We start from the raw sequence: 17,516 nt of genomic DNA on the forward strand, positions 1-17,516 counted from the left end.
AGCTCCTGGGGTTAGCTCAGCTGTGGCCACAATGGGGCCACACTTCAGTGGTGGGTAACATTCGCCACTAACAGCAAACAACTTTGCTGTGATGCTGGTCTGTGGTTTTCCTCCATGACCTTTCTGCAGCTCTGCTTAAAAACGGGCCAAATTTGCACCTTGGCAAGCGAGTAGGGTGAAAGGATTCATTTAAAAGCCTGAAGACACGACCAAACCTCAGAAGCACACCTCACCTGGGAAGACAGATTCGATGTACCAGGTCATGACTCCATATAGGAACGTATCAAAGAGCATCATGACGGCAGATGTGGTGATGCTAAAGCCATCTTCTTCCAATGGGCTCTCAAAGAAGTTGTCCCACTGAACACCAACACCCTGCTCCTCAAACAGTGCAAAGTACTCACAACCAAAACCAAAGGCTACTGGAGACAGCAGGCTCTGCAAATGGGAAGCACAAACACGCATTTGAGTTTTTCACATCTACTCTCCAGCTAGGCAGCTCAGTTCTAGTACAAGGCTAAGGGACATCATCCCTGTGAAAAGTCAGAGTTACAAGGAGCATCACTGTATTTGCAGAGAGGGAATGGCATATTTGGTCTTGGTTCCAAGCAAGTCCTGAAATCTCTGCTAGACCTCCCTCCAGAATTGATTGTTTTCTTTCCCTTACTCTTCGGATTTTCATGCAAGGGAACAGGTCACTGACAGTCACCTTCTCCAGACAGGTAAAAAGTGCTGTGCAGAGGAAAGGAAGCTGGTTCCTTCAGCCTGCATATCTTGTGGTACAGCAACACAGCATACAGAGATCAAGGCAACTTAGTCCAGCTGTGTTACTTCTACTACCAAAGCCAACAAAACCCTCCCAGAACCTTCTAGCAGGTTCAGTGAACTGCTTCATCAAGCCCAGCCCTGGTAGTCTCTTACACTGGAAATTATCCTCCCATTGCCACCTTCCCCCTTCAAACAGAGTCCAGCTAGAGAGCTGCTGAGTGTCACACTGGTGGAGGCCCAGTACTCAGGATTGTTTCATCAAGACTTACCGCAAAAATCTTGAGTGAGAAGCTGATATGGTCCTGCCAGGCAACACACAGCACGTAAGGCAGGTACAGGGTGAAATAGACAATGCCCCCACAGGCAGCTGCCAGGTTGGCCCTGGAGAACACTGTGCTGATGAGGAAGCACTGCAGGATGGTCACAACGGCAAAGATCGAGAGGAAAACAAACACCACACTAGGGTCGCTGTAGGGCAGCAGATTCCCCATCTGGCAGGAGAACAACAAGTGCATTAGGCTTTAAAAGAGCTCTCCGAGGCAGCTTTATTATAAGCAAGCCTGCAAAGCTGCTGCTCAGGGGAAGCTGGGCTTCCTGCAATTTGCACAACAGCTTTCCCAGAAGTGGGGCAGTACCAGAGGCATCTTTTCAAGAGCACTGAATCTACTACATCCCCTCCTGCTGTTTTCAGCCACTCAGTCCTCTTTTGCTCCAGAACATTGTTCCCAAAACGTGACTGGTCAACACACACCATTAACTCCTCCCCAGTGTGTCAGTGCAGACCACTGCTTAAGCAGGGTCTAAAGGCTCTAGAGTCTGCTGCCACAGGAAAAACCAGACAACTCACCTTCAGGATCAGCACCAGCAGTCCTGCACTCATCAGGAGAGGGACGAGGCTGCTAATGAACCAGCTTAACCAAAGGATGCCATTGTCAAGTCCCATAATCCTCATCGTCTCTTTCAGCCGGGCTTCCTTCTCATACACAATGCCCTTAATTATCACACCCACTGAATAGATCCAGGCCAGTGTCATGAAAAGGGGCATGGAGCGGCTCATGACACGCAGAAATCTGAGAAAGTGAAGGAAAAGGGCCAGGAGAGCACAGTAAGAAACATCACTGAAACTGCGGTATCACTCCAGGGCTATCAGAGCATGGTGACAGCCAGGGCTTCACTGCACACAGCAGCTGATGTGCAGAGCCTGGCACAGGACCAGCGTGATCACCATGAGGTGAGGCTGATGGGTCTGGAGCACATCGCTAGTTAGGAGTGGGAGCTGGAGCTACAACTGTCACCAGGTGGAAGAGCGGATACAAAGACCTGCCTTGCCTGGGGACTGCCCTCAAGTGTCCTCTTTCCACTCTCCTGTGCATATGTGTCTGCTTTTTTCCCCAGTGTTATTTTTGTTTGCATCAGGTGTGGGGATATGGTCACACCTCAGGAACGTACTTTGTGCGCCCTAATTCCAGGGATTAGGAACACTATGGAGATTGCCTCCTCACTGATAACAGGGACATAAACCATGCCTGAGGAGTGACAAGAGCCCATGCCTTCTGAACTGCTCCCCTTGGGAGGTTTCGAAGCAGCCTGCATACATACATGTCATCCACATAACACGGGTAGGGCATCTGCTGCACATAAACTCCTGTCTTCTTCTCCGTGCCTGTCTGCACCCTGATGATAGCCTGTTCCACCACATCCTGCAGATAGGCAAAGCCTCCCCAGACATAGCGCATGTCCTCAAAGGGGTCAGCACGGGGACCAGGATCCCAGTACCTGCACCAAGGGAACAAGACCCTTCCATGAGAAATCCTCATCACCACATCTGTCATAATAAATCATTCACCGGGCAGGATGTCAGGGCTCACCCATCCTTGATCTTGTTGGTCCTTTCCACATTATCAATGTCCATGCGTATCTTGTATTTCACATGTTGAGGGAGGTCTGTGCTGTCAGGAGCTATTTCATTGAAGACTATGCCAGCCCAGAATCTCCTTTGATCCAGAAGTTCCAAGGACTTGTTTATAAGCCGGACTTCTGTGGCCACAGGCTCCAGTTTGTCCAAGTTGACACACTAGACAGGAGCAGAATTGGAAGCATTTACTGGATACATTACTAAACCAGAATGTACTTTGTTTACATTTGGGATGGAGGAAAAAAAGGAGAACTCTGTAATGGTAATTCCATGCCCAAGGAAGAGACAGTATTGGACTATTTTGCTATGGGTTATAGTACCCCAGCAAGTTGCAAGACATGTCACTTCTGCCTGCTTGATGATCACCTATTAGTGATAGATATCCCAGCAAAGGTATTTTCTGTACAAGAGGTTAGGTAGCACTAGCAGCATTACCTACAGGACCTCATCCAAGTTTCCATATACAGTCTTAGTTCCTTTTCTACCAATAAACCAGTCATTCAAAGCCTCTAAATATCACGGAGAGACCTGAAGGCTTTGGACCAGGTCCCTGACAGACCATGGCCTGTTTCTGTTTGCACTCATCTCCCAGGATGATCAGGCAACAAGCAGAACTAGTTTTTTTACTTGCTGTCTTCCTTCAGTTTAAAGCAGCTGCTGGCTTCACTGTGGTCCCCAGCTAAACCCCAGACCAAAACAGGAGCTGTCACACTGCCAGAGACAGCAGCAACTCTCAGTCACCGAATAATAGGAGGGCAGGAAACCACACACAGGAGCCAAAGCAAAAGCTTCAAGAACAAGGCCTACAGCTAGGTCCCTACATCTATAATAGGCACCTGAATAAATGATAATTTTCTCATACACTGTTTACTGAGCCCTGCTAACACCTGGTAGTGCTCAGAAAATGGACTGAGGAACTTCCCTTTCCAGAACACCCCACTGCACGGGTGGAGATCAAGCTCCTGCCATCCCCCCAGCTTCTTTCTCACAGTAGCAGGTTCTCACCTCCATGAAGCGGGAGATGGTCTGGATAGCCCGGTCTGTCTCATTGAAGGCATCCACCCAGGTATACACAGAGCCATCTTCTGTCCCAAAGTCCTCCGGATGGTTTGACAGGAAACGGGCAATGTCCTCCACTGTCCAGTTGGATGCTGGCAAGTGCAGGTCCCAGAGGGCTTTGCCTTTCAGCAGCGTCTGCAGATATTTCGTTTTCAAAGGAGAAGCACTTATGAGAATTAATGTTAGATCTCCCTCTCATAATGAAAACACGTGCTACCACGGAAAACACCTGTTAAAAAGGTGCAGGGAGAGGCCCTCTGTCATACTGAGAGGATCAGCACAGTGGGGTCCTTCCTCTCACTCTCCCATTGTGAAGGACATGCCTCCCCAGGTATAGCTACACCATCGGGTGTGCTTTGCAGGCTGGTTGGCTGCCTCCACGTCCTGCCACCCCTCTCCCAAGGAGAGGGCAGCAGAGAGCCATGCACAGCTCTGCACCCTACAAATGCAAACCAGGGAGGAAGGAGATGCGTGCTCAGCAGAAACCCACTCAGCTTATGCCGGTTGCTAAGCTTCTGCTCCTAGCTGGGATGGAGAGGGACTGGGGCATGGAAGACGGCTCAACTGTCACGGTGCTGAGCAGAAATACCAGCACCAGAGGCCAGGTGATTTTCTTACATATTTTGCTATTGTGTCACCAGGCCTGGCTGAAGGAGTCCTGTACAGCCACGATGAACTGCCTTTGTTCTCCTGGCTGGGACAGTGCTCTTTTCACCTCGTTTAACTTTCATTTTCTGAGGACAGGCTATTGTATGCTCAACACGTCACACAAGTGCAATTCCAGCCTGTCACTGAAGCAGACACCAGTCCACTGGGCAGACAATATACAGCCAGGCAGGAAGGGAGCATTAATTGTAAAGGACATAGTTGAACTGAAGTCAGGGAGATGAGGAAAAAAAAAAATATAAAAAGCCTGCACAAGAGAAAAAACTGCAAAAATCCCTATGAATAAAAACAGGAAATGGATTTTCTGCCCCAAGAAAAAATGAAGCAGGGAGAGCTTCCCCATGCTCTGCTGTTACCCTCAAACCAGAAAGTAGTGGGTCACACACTTATAAAAACAGCACTGCAAACTGGAGAAACAGAACAGACAAAGCTAGCAAAGGAAAACACACAAAAAGGAAATCCAAGCAAACAGGGATTGGATATACTCTCTCTCTTCTCACTTGGCCTCCCAAGGTTAGCTCATGCCACCATCCCCAGCAGGAAGGACACCACGCCTGCAGGGAAGTGGCTCAGCCTCATCTTGTTCAGTGCCCATATAAAAGCTCCTTAACTCTAAGGGCACATATTGTCCTTCCTGAAGTGAGCAGCCACATTAGCATCAAGCTAGAAGTGGCAGAGATGGGCAAGCAAAGCACATTCCTGTACTTCAGCAGGAAGAAATATGCCAAAGAGATTGTACAACCCAGAAAGTTGAAAGATGGTGACTGGTCAACCCAGCAGCATAGCAGCCTCAGTGGCTAACAACCAGCAAAAGACCTATCTCCCTCTTGAAAGCACCCACAAACAGGCAACTCTGTTTCAGTTTATTCACTTGTTAAATCTGGAAAACATCTCTAAGATCACCGAGATCAAACATTAACCCAGCGCTGCCAAGCCCACCACTAAGTGATGTCCTCAAGTACCACAGCCAAGTGCCTTTTGAACACTTCTAGGGATGGTGATTCCACCACCTGGACAGCATGTTCTGATACCACCCTTTCAGTGAAGAAATTTTTCCTAATATTTAATCTAAACCTTTCATGGCACGACTTGAAGTCCTTTTTTCTCATTCTTACTACCTGGGAGAAGAGACCAACCTCCATCTGGCTTCAACTTTCTTTCAGGTAATTGTAGAGAGCAATAAGGTCTCCCCAAGCCTCCTTTGCTCCAGTATAAACAACCCCAGCTTGCTCAGCTGGTCCTCACAAGACTTGTGCTCCAGTCCCTTCATCAGCTCTGTTGCCCTTCCTGGGAAATGCTCCAGCACTTCCAGGTCCTCAAGGTGCAAATGATCTGTGCTGCACCTCTTAACTGAGTGGGATGCTGTCTGGGAGCTGCCTGGGCACTAACAGTGAAGTACTCTTGCTTGTGTGATCATCAACAGGTGACAACAAAGGAACTCTTGTTACTACACCAATACAGAAGAGAGATTACTAGGAAGATCAAGGATTAACTACCAGAGACAGCAAAGTTAACAAGCAACACAAAACAGAAAACCAGAAAAGCACAGGGTCCATTAAAAAAAACACCAAAACAAACAAAAAACCCCACAAACATTCATTTTTCAGAGGACATGACTGCAAATCCAAGTTTTGGACCTTGACTTTCTGCCTGAACTCTGCAACAAACTGTTCAGCTTACAGTTAGTGGCCACAGTTCTCACCTCTACAGCACTAACTTTCATAAAGCCAAGAGAGGTACAGGAGGCTGACACTCCAGTATGTCATGTTCACGGAAAAAGTACAACAGGACAGGTCATAGATTATTCAGCACAGCATTACACTGGAGTAAAAAAAGGAAAGAATTTCAAGGCTTTTAGGACCTGGGGAGGTCTCTGTACACAAAGGGCTGCACTGTGATACCCAACCAGCTGCCTTGCAGAGACCGCTGGAAAAGCTCCTCTACAGCTGTCCCTCAGTTGCTCGACCCCAGTTTTACATTGCTGTGCTTCCAAAGACATCAGCGCAGGGTGCAAAGCTCCACCCCTCAGAGCTCCATGTGAGGGACCATGGTGATGTACTCATAACTTGTTAGGGCAATGCTGTGGATGAAACAATCCATTTCCCAACAGAGGCAGATTAGAAACAGGTGTTAAACGTGCAGTACTCCCATTTGCAGGAGATTGTTACGTGAAGGAAGGAATGTCAAGCATAATGTAGCATTAGTACAATCACAATCTGTTTCGAGAAGTGGTCCCATCCATACTATTTATCTGCCCAATCCAGCACTGAAGGACCATGAAGCATCATCTAAAATAAATATTTCATCACTTATTGTAAAAAACAACAGTAGTGGTTCTGGCAAGGACAGCATACTGACCCGAATGAGATCCATTTCCTGACTACTTTCCATAAATGTCCAAATCTTTGGGCTTATCTCCTCCCACATTCCCCCGAGGTCACGAAACACACCCAGCTCCTGGAATGTCCTGTTCACCTGTCACAAAGAGGAGAGGAAGTTTATTTCCAAAATCTGGCAGAGACCCACTGTGGGCTTAGAGGGTGCATTGAGCCTTCAAGAGTAAGTGCATGGGAGGTGAGAGGCTAAGGAGGCTCTGCTTTTGCAGGCAGTCCTTTCTAGGCTTGTGTTTGGGCCCAATATAACTAGACCAGATCAGCTGCACAGCCAGAAGACATAGCTCGTGCTACATATCAGAGGACAGGGCTATAGTTACCTCAGACATGACCTTCCTTACAGCTGGTGTGTCTGGAGTGTACAAGATCTTTCCAATCAGCAAGGGTTTCAAAGCCCTCCAGATAATCCTGGAAAGCGGGCTGGATTCCAGGTTCTTCATTAGCTCATTGCAGTAGGGTGCTGATTAAGAGAGCACAAGAGTGAGTGGCTGGAGAGCACAGTGACAACTGCAGAAAGCATAAACCCCACTTGTGTGGGCTTCAAGGACAGTCACAACTGAAAGCACAGCATTTTTCAGACACAAAACCCTTCCTCTACCACAAAGCTCCACAAAAAGCCCCTTTCCATCCAAGCCTGCCCAGTGAACATGGAGCAACCAGCTCACCTCCATCGTTAAGAGCCACAGTAGTAGTTCTGCAATGCTCCCAACAACCCCACTGCACTGCACAAGCAAAATCTGTCCAAAAAAGGACAGATTTCCAAAGGCTGCACATGACTGTGCTCCCTCTCCCCACGAAGGAAGCCCACTGCACAGCTTTCTGTGGACACTCCAGAAGGGCCTTGGGAATTTCTGCGTGTTGGCACCTTCCCTGAACTTAAGGGTATGTGCAAGATGACATGCACATGCCTTTCTGAAACAGCAGAGCATACTGTCCCTCAGGACCACCTGCTTTCGTCTGTGGAAGTTCGGGAAACACCAGTGGTGACAACCATGAAGCAGACGGACGGGACCGTGGGCCACGCCAGGGTTACACTTACTTGTGGAGTTATCATAGAAGTTAATTACATCATCTTCAGTGTTGTTGCCTCCAAACAGTGCTTTGTAATTGTTGTCCTCATACCAGTTAAGGGATTTAATTTTGAGCCCTCCACCTTCAGGGTGGCCGCACACGATGCGTGACACAGCCTGGTAGATCTGTGTAGAGGAGTCTGAGGCGTTCACGTTGGTCAGGAACATCACCTCTTGCCTCATGTCACTCCAGCTCCTCATAGTCAGCAACTGGAGGGGAAGAGGGTAGAAAAGAATGGAAGCAAGTACAGAACAGGATTAATGAAAGGAGAAGGTCTTGCTGTGCTCCTTCAAATCACACATCTGGTTTTGAACAGATGAGAATGCCCTTGAACACAACACCAAGGGTAAGGACCAGGGATAACATTCCCCCCCCCCCTTCTGCAGCAGGAGAATATAGAAGGAAGTCTCTTCTGTGCAAGCACTTGGAATGTATCCTTGCCAAGTTCTTTACTCTTGAGTTTTTCCCCCCAGTGCTTTGGGTGGTCCCTGCCCTCCCTGTCCTCTCACATGGAAGCTGCTTCTCCTCCCAGTTGCACAATGGCTCACGTTCCAGTGGAGTCCCCTCACAAGGACTGGTGGGGTGGGGTGCACTGAGTCAGAACAGGGATTAAAGGAACAACACACAGTGAGTATAGCTCAGGGGACGCAGGCTGGGTGAGCTGCAGGCCACAGCACTGTCACCTGGCACAATTCCATAGAGGTCAGCAAGCCTCCACTGATTTACACCTGGCAGCCAGTTTGACCACTCAGATTGGTATCGCTTATCCCTGCCCCCAAAATTCCCTGTCCCATCATCAACAGCATTCCCAGAAAATGCTTGAAAACAAGCCCTGCTGCAGCCTGGAGCCTGATTACAGTGCAAGCCGTGCATGCAGCCAGCCACAGCAAGGAATCTTCTGCCCAGCTGATCTGGCACCACGCTTGGGGTGACAACACACAACCAGCCAGGAAAATTGGTACCTCCAGACTCATTTGTCTGGTATAAGCCAGACAATGTGTCTGCAATGTGTCATGAATAAAAGCACCAGGCCCTCAGTCTGAGACACTCACTGCATTAATGTGGCCATACTTGGGTATGGCTAAGCTCACCACAGGAGGAAAAGCAACCCACTTCCCCGAGTACTGGTTTCACGCTACAATGGAGCATTGCTCTCAGACTCCTTGTCTCAAGACACAAGAACAACACCTCTGTGATGGTGATGGTAAGTGGATGTTATGAAAAAATAAGAAAAAGACAAGAATGTAGGATACTTCTACCAAGTAACCTTCCAGCTCCCATTTATTTTCAGCTCCAGGAACTTCTGTTTCCTAACCCTCGATGAATTTCTTCCATGGTCAGCTCCTACAGTTTTGAACATCCACAAGTGTTTAACATCCAACACATCACCGTATCACTCAAAAGAACCTTCTCTCCCCTTCCTTAATTTGGTTATGGTTAGCTCCATTTGGTGTCCTTTTTCATTGTCTTTTCTTTTTTTTTTAGTGGAAGAGACAGGTAACATTCCATTCCTATCTCTTTCATGTGCCACACAACTTTATAGGCCTCTGTCATATCCCCAGCTCGTTTCTTTGCCAAGCTGTCCAGTCTCAGCCTATTCCCTTGTTCTTTGTATGAAAGTCATTCCACTTCTAAACATCCTAACTGCCCTTTTCTGAATGTTTTTTTCCAATTCTGCTATCCTTTTTTTGGAGATTAAGAGCCTACATCTGTGTTCCATATCAAACAGTAAAAGGCATTTTAAATCTTTTCTAGCATTTTAACTGATTTCTTGACTGCTATGAAATATCAGGTGACATTAACTTGGATGTTTTTACCATGCTGCCCGAAACAGCCACATGCACTAATAAAGGCAAGGAGAGCTGCTGAGACACCTACTTGTAATTGCTCACCAAGCTGCATTTTAGAAACAAACTTTAGATGCTGTGGTCCAACTGTTACTGTCTCTGAAAACGGGACGGAGTCAATCAAAGACCATTTGCCAATTTTGCTCACTGTGTACTGGTTCTGTCACCTTTGTTTAAATAAAATGCAGGTAACCCAAGTCTAAAGCCAGCCAGCAACAATGCTGAAAGCAGCAGTGTGCTAGAACAACTCAATCCAAGATCACCCAAGCAAAGTGCACTCAAGAGTCTCTGGCCTTACAGAGGGAAGCAAACCTGACCCTTTGTGTTCATCTGCAGTACTGTGCATCCTCTGGATGTGCCAACATCTGGACAAAAATTCTTTTATGCTAAACTACAGCTACTATGTGTCATCTACACAAGGAGCCTCTATTTTTAGCTGCCTAAAAACACATGACACACTGATCTGATGGAAGACAGCTGTGAGAACAGCTAAAGCCTGAGGATTCAGTACGTGTGTCCAGAGTGACTGGTTCAAGTGTGCTTTCATTTCCTCACTGCTGCCTTTGTCTGCACCCCGGTGCCACTCAACCTGACTCCACAGGTTCAGGGTGACTGACAGGACCATCGTGGGACACTGATGGAAAAAAAGTGTCATATAACAGCCTTTGTTTGTTACACATGCTCATGTGGACTTTCGGATTTGACGATTCCCTACCCAAGAGGCCAAGGCTGTATTTCAGACGTGTTACAGTTTCAGAGTGCAATTCAGAGGGACCCCTTGAGGAGTATTGATACCTTAAGCAAAACAGCTCATTTTAGCTCAGCAAAAAGTCAACTGCTTTAGCTAAGTACCACAAACTCCAAAATATGAGGGGCAAAGGTGCACAAATAGGAAGTGCAGTTAATTCCCATGAACATATGAAGTGTTAATCATCTTACAGAGGGAGTGCATTGGCAAATATATTTTTACATATAATTTTAAAACAGCCTGAGCAAGGAGCTTTGTTTCATCTTTGGCACCAGCAACTTCACAATTTACATGCAGAGTTGCTCTTTTTACCACTGGAAACTAGCATCTCATGTATAAAGGGTTAGTAAGCTATTTCTTTTCCCAGACATCAGACCTGGCTCCCTAAGTGTTTCTTAATAGTTGCCCTTGCTCTTGGTGTCTAATCTGCCTTCCTGGACCTTGATTTGAAGAGTTCAAGGACACATATCCAATCAACCCCCACACTCCAAGACAAATATTTTGTTCAGACCATTTTCTAATTAAAAATTCCCTGCAAAAAAGGCTCCTAGACATGGCACAAACAATAGTTCTCTCAACCCCCTCAAGCTGCTGCCCTTTGAAACAAGGGAGCAAGTCCCTCCTTTTCACACAGAAATCTGCCTGACAGACAATAAGAAGTAACTTTCGGTCAGGCCATCTGGAGCAGCTCATGTTGTACACAGGGCAAAAAGCTGCCTTTGTTTGCAGAGCAGTAGGGCAAAATAAAAGGTAGTCCTACCCAAAGCAGCTGCCAAGCAAAAGGCACGTTACTGTGGGACGTTTTCGTCCACATCAGCAAACTGAGTATCACATGGTTTCAATTACTTTTATCCCAGACAAAAAAAAAAAAACACAACACGCAAGTTGAAGTGACGTAACAGGAAACAGCTGTAGTCAAACTCTGAAGGGCAGCCTCCCTGGTGGCAGCAAAAGCTCTGCCATGGTCCTAGCTGAAGCTGATCCTGGAATAGTCTTAATTTCAATGCAAATGGGACTCAGAGGCAGGTTGGAGGACTCGGGGAAGGATGTGTGCCAGGAATTGCTGGCTGGCACGGCGCAGGCTCCCGGCAGCTGCCCCTCCGTGGGAGTGAGGCGCATGCTAACCTGAAGTGACCCGCTCTTGTGCTTGCTCTCAGAGGTTACTGCCGTTCACAGCCGCTGAGCTCTCCTGCTCTGATGCAGAAGACGGTAGCGAAGGGGAGGAGGAGGCGGCGGCATTGTTTAGCTTAGATGGAGGCGGCGGCATTGTTTAGCTTAGATGGTTGTGATTTCTGCTCCAGGGAGAGAATGTTTTTGACTAATAGCAGCACTTCAAAGTCAGAGCCAGCCAAAAAAACGAGGGTAAGTTTCTGGCTCAGCACCCCCCCACCCCGCCAGATTTGGACTTCTGGCTCACACTAAGGTACGCGGGGCTTTTTTTCTTGATCCATCGTTTCACCTGCAAAAACAAATACTGGCAGTCTCGAGAATGTCAGTTTGGCTCTGTAAATCTCTATTAATGTTTAGTGTTGTGCCGAGTGCCCCTCAACACTGGAAAACAATCTCTGCCCCAAAAAGCTAGTTAGACAAAGAGGCAACAGTAGCCTACAGCTAGTAGTTTAGATTAGAACAGCCACAACATCTTTTCCACATGCCATACCCTAACCGCACCCAAAAAACAGTAGATACAACCAAGTAATAACCCTGACACGGTTGGCAACTGAGTGGAAAAAAAGCAGAGTGAAAAGCCTCCACACCCAGCTTGTAAGGCACTGCTAGGCAGCAGATGTACTGCAAGGGTAACAGTTGTGCCACTGCTGAGAAGGCAAACCACTACAGAAAACATCTGAACTCCTGCTATGGTGTTTGTAACTTGGGAGTGCCAAGGCGCTGCAAAGAGAGCGCGGCCTGTACTGACACAGCTGTAGGATGGCAAAACAGCTGTAGGATGGACAAAGTTTTCAAAACAAGCCAGGGATTTGACTGAAGAGTTGCTCTAAGAGTTGCTGTGCTTCTGTGCTCCATGGCAGGCTAAGACAGCAACTTCATCACAATGGTAGTGTGTTGTGACACAAAGGTGCTCCTTACCTCTTTAACAAGCTTCCCAATGCTCTCTCTCAAAGTTTCCACAGTTTCTGATAGATCCCACAAGGAGGAATTGAAAGAAAGTTGTCTCTGCAGGAAGACAGAAAAAGAAACTAAAAGTTACTGCACAAAGATTATTAAACTCTTACAAACATTCTTGTACAGAGTAGTAAGGACTGCTTACACAGCAACTTTCTTGATGGGGAAGGCAGAGCTGGCTTTCTGTGCAACCTTGAACTTAAAATACCTCAGGCATCTGCACCCTGCAGTGTGATAGGATCACTCCTTTCCCTCCTCACGGGTTTAGGTACAGATGCCATAACCAGAACCATACCAATAAAACGTTGTATGCATGCACACACGCTTAACAGTGCAAAGGATGACTTGCATTCCACGTCACAAAGCAAGCACAGCATGTGGACAGACCTGAAATCCTGCAAGCCAGTACTAAGAAGGGGATGCACAAAGTCAGTACAACGGAGGATATTGTCAAAGTGATTTGGTAGGCACAAGTTTTCAGTGAGACTACACAGATACCAGCTCACATACAAAGAACTCCTTACTGCAGTGTATATCAGCACTATTCAATTCCCCCCATCGGGCCTTGATGTTTTTTATCTAAACCAGCGGCCTATTTAAAAACAACCAGTTTCCAGGAAACAGCTGACATGCACCATTCACCAAGAGCAAGACTGACAGGTTTCTGGAAGAGGGAGGCATAGCTTTCAGGAAATTATTTGCTCTAGCAGGGAGTTACACTGAAGATAACTCCTTGTTTCCAGTTGCTCTACATGTAACTAGCGGGCCTGGATTTTGGTTTGTGGGGTTCTTTTGCCCTTCTGTTCACATATCTGTATTATCATGAATGGAAACATTTAGACACAATCTTTGTTTCAAGGGAATGAAGATTAAAGTAATTTCCTAAGATTTCACATTAGTAGCCACATGTTGTGGCGTCTGAAAGCATACCGAAGTTACAGCATTGTGACACATTGAACAGCCAAGGCCCTTGATTCTAGCACACAACTTTTGAGCTGAATCTTTTCCTTTTCACATCTTTCCTGGAGTAACTCCTTGAAACAAAGCCTGGAGGCTTTCACTTATTCTAATTGATCTGCTGGAGGCTGCTAAGACCTGGTCAGCATCAGCTGGCGTAAATGGGCACTGCTCTGCTAATCTGCTGGGACATGTAAGACTTAGATAATTTTTCTGAGTGCACAGTTAGTGTTCACTCCAAAGCCAGTTGCAAAGTCAGGGAGGGTCTCTCTAACCTCTGTGGATTTCTAATGAACACAGTCCTTAAAGTTTGGATAAATAAAACCCACATCATTAGGGGTAGAAGAAAAGCAATTCAAAATTCCCACAGGCTTAGACCTTCAAGACACATTTAAAGAAATTCAGTTAGCAGATACCAAAGCTACATATCTGCTCTACCACTTCAGCAACAGATGTAAAAGGTCCTAGGTTCCTACATAACAATAGATGTGCTTGTTCAGCTCCATATACCTCATCAATCTACATAGTTTTGTATTGCTCACTGCATTCAGAGGTGATTCAGGAACAGCGTGGATGAGGAAGAGTTTTCTGATGACACTAACTGGTTCAGAGCAATGAAGAGTCAAAATCCAATTGCAAAGGATTAGCGAACAACTTCATGCTGACACACTGTTACAAAGTGCCAAACAAAATTCGGTACTGCAAAGAAAAGTACATAGGGAAAAGAACCTTAAGATATGCTTCTATGACTCTGAATGAGCTAGTGCCACTCAGAAAGGGAGATCTTAGAATTACAGTGATAAAACAGATCAACATCAATATAAATCCACACTGCAGTCCTAGTTCTCAAGAACTACGTGCAACTTTAGGTTCTCCATCTCTGAAGGAACAAAGGCCACAAGTGTGATTCAAGGCAAGAACGGTTTTCGTTGGAAGAACAATAGACCACAATTCTTCCAATAGGATCTGTAAGGACAAACACAGGTTATGAGAGAGGTCTACAGAATTATAAGTGGGATGGAGAATAGAAACTGGGGATGATTTTTCACTATGCCTCACATTACAGGACTGGAGGGCTTCCAGTGAAATGACCAGTTTAAAACAAAACCAAAAGAAGCTTCTGCATATGCAACTTAGTCAAAATGGAAAAAAAAATCAGTAGCTATCATGCAATGCTGAGGGTATTGTGAGTTTGAGAAAGGCTTAGAAGAACTCATTAAACGCAAAAATCTTACCAAATGCTATTGAAAACCAAGATCCCAGCAGTAGCTGACACAGTCTGAGTTGCAAGCTATTGAAGTACAGGACTTTACACTGAGGAAATGTTATTACATATTTGCCCCATGGCTGCATTCTGTCACATGCCTCCATTAAGGGCTATCACTCGATGACACTCAGCTTAACAAGACTTTGTCCTGACTCAGTATGTCAGTCTTAGGAGATTCAAGGAGCTTGCAAACCTTCCCCTGAAACATGAGGAGCAGCCTCCTATCCTTTCACACCACAGTACCCTGACCTTTCTTCCCTAACAAATTCACATCACTTCAAGTTCATTTCTCACCATAACTTGCAATGGTATCATTGACATGGAGGAAATTTTATTTTCTTTACCACCTCTTGCACGCTAAAGCCCACTCAAGAAGCCCCTCACAAGTCATCTCCAGAGACAATGACAAAAATCAGTCACAGGGGCCAGTCTTCTTCGAACAGATGAGCATGTCACTGATTTTTCCCTGCAATATAAAACTCTGTAGGGGCTCATTAAGTAGATCACTCCATAAATAAGAAACCTCTAGATGGTTCAGGGCAGCTTCAGTAAGATTGGTCCTACTGTGAGACTGGCTTTAGCAGGTGTCTGCACTATATCCTGGGGCTGAGGGGCAATGACTCATGTTCTGGTGAAGCGCTGCAAAAACATCGACTGTCCATTCTAGGCACACTGTGGAAAGACAAAGTTCTAGCAGGTTTTGAGCACAACTGCCCTATATGATTACTGTGCTAGCAGCTAGCAAGTCACTAGACTTGTCTTCTGGGGCAGCCAACACCATAATACTCTTGAGGCACAGAGTGCCTCAAGCACACTTTGTGTGCTCTTATGCGCACGCTACAAGATTTATAATAGTGAAAAATACTTGAGATGACTGGAGTTGACTGCACAATCAAGACAAGCCTTGAATAAATCCACCTGAGACTTACTGGGGATGGAAAAATCCAATTCGCTAACATACATGAGAGTGCATGTGTTTAAAGTGTTGAAAAGTCATAACAAAATTCCACCAAAATTCAGTCTGCATCATACAGCTAACTGTTTCTGCTTAATAAAGACCACTCTGCCACATTTGCTTTGAAATAGTTATTGCAACTCCATACTGATCTCAGCAGAAACTTTTTACTGGCCTCTGCAGAAAAATCATGTGCTTTAAGCTTCTGCTTTTGTTTCCCAGAAGTCCCAAACTACTGCTGCTTAAAAGGATGATATCATTGTGCTTGACTGAAAACGCTCTCAAAAGAGCAAGGAAAGCCACAAGTTCAGTTGCAGCACATATTTACATTAAGAGACCTTTTCTAAAAGCCATTTATTATCTAACACTTAGTTCATGCTAACCTTTTGACAAAATACCACCCATATTACGAAGGGAGAAAAAACAACTGGATTTTCATGTGCTCACCCACACTCTTTCAAGGACCACTACAGTACACAAGCCACAACATATTTATGGCTTATTACTCACTGGAATTGAGCGTGGCAAAGCCCTTGTTAGGCAGTGCTGCAGAGATGAAATCTTACAGGATGAATTTGAATTGTCATTAAACCTTCCCCTCCCCCTCAAATCATATTCTAAACTGGGGAGAATTTGCAGAGGCAAATCTAAACAGGTATTTCTATGATATAAGACAGTCAGAGGTGTCCCACTGGACTGTGTTGGGATGGGTGGGGACTTAATGCCATTGCTCCTGCTAACCTTTCCCAAACTCTGTAGTTCTTCCATGGGACAACTGCTGGCCTACCACTGGGAGAAAGATGGAAAGGAAATTTGGAGTGCTTGCAGTCTTACTGCTTCACTGTCGTTCTCAAACCTGTTCCTCCTACCTCAGCCCCACTCACTACACCCAGAGCACAAGGCAAACCTCAAAAAGAGAAGATGTGTCCGCATCTTGTACAACATGTCCCGTGTCCCACAGTACTTTTTGTTGGTCAAAAGGCTTCAGAGAATGAACGCAGACTAAGACGTGGGTCCTGGAAAAAGGAATTTGACTTCTTGAAACACCCAGAGAAGAAGGAAAGCTGATCCTCTGCCTTGCTGCCCTGCGATCACTTCCAGATATTTTGCTGGGTTTTGGTCTAAACACCCTGTCTCAAATAGGTTCTTATATAAAAAAAAAGAATAAGGAGACACCCTTTAACCCTCCTACTATGCCTCTATGTGCTTGGCTCTGTTTTCTCATCCCTCAGAGAAGGCTAAATTGAAATAATACAAAGGAGGAGTGACAGAGCTAGAAATCCTAGTGGAAAATTTTAACTAGAAGTTCTTCTTTGTCTTAACTGTACCGCTGCACTTGGGGCAACACTCAAGGTGTTCAGGATAGAACTGATGAACAGGTATATAAAGTGCTTATTTTTTGCCTTTCTTTTTTTAAAAAAAGTCCTTAACAGTGCTGTGACATTTACAGCTCCAGTAATTCACCAAGCAAGCACTTTTCTTTTTTAAAGCCATAATTTGTTAATAATTACTGAGTTTTCAAGAGTTACCTAGAACACCTGTAGTTTCTCTGAGGCTTCAAATGCACACACACTTTAAGTCATCAGGAGTCATCATCAGGGTCACAGGCCATGCACACACTCCCTTATCACTGCACTCTCAATATTGCACCCTCCTCTTCATGTTTCAGCACAAATGTTTGTGTAAGCAACCAGTCAGGTGCCTCTTGGATCAATTCCATGATGTAATTTACTGCCATCATCTTGT

The 17,516-nt window shown here is 45.8% G+C and overlaps 1 protein-coding gene across 3 annotated transcripts in view; it reads right to left on the bottom strand.

Annotated features, from left to right (window-relative positions):
- Positions 1-17,516, bottom strand: part of ABCA1 (ATP binding cassette subfamily A member 1) — a 90,379-nt gene that overhangs the window by 22,159 nt on the left and 50,704 nt on the right. For all 3 annotated transcript variants that reach the window (XM_032676850.1, XM_032676847.1, XM_032676849.1), the window contains exons 8-17: positions 12,556-12,642; positions 7,841-8,081; positions 7,122-7,261; positions 6,767-6,883; positions 3,689-3,877; positions 2,637-2,842; positions 2,368-2,544; positions 1,616-1,838; positions 1,038-1,259; positions 234-438 (exon numbers count right to left, since the gene is read on the bottom strand). In XM_032676850.1, coding sequence (XP_032532741.1) covers positions 234-438; positions 1,038-1,259; positions 1,616-1,838; positions 2,368-2,544; positions 2,637-2,842; positions 3,689-3,877; positions 6,767-6,883; positions 7,122-7,261; positions 7,841-8,081; positions 12,556-12,642 — 1,807 coding nt within the window. The remainder of the gene's footprint in view (positions 1-233; positions 439-1,037; positions 1,260-1,615; positions 1,839-2,367; positions 2,545-2,636; positions 2,843-3,688; positions 3,878-6,766; positions 6,884-7,121; positions 7,262-7,840; positions 8,082-12,555; positions 12,643-17,516) is intronic.

Source organism: Chiroxiphia lanceolata, chromosome Z (assembly GCF_009829145.1).
Source record: "Chiroxiphia lanceolata isolate bChiLan1 chromosome Z, bChiLan1.pri, whole genome shotgun sequence".
Classification (NCBI taxonomy): Eukaryota; Metazoa; Chordata; class Aves; order Passeriformes; family Pipridae; genus Chiroxiphia; species Chiroxiphia lanceolata.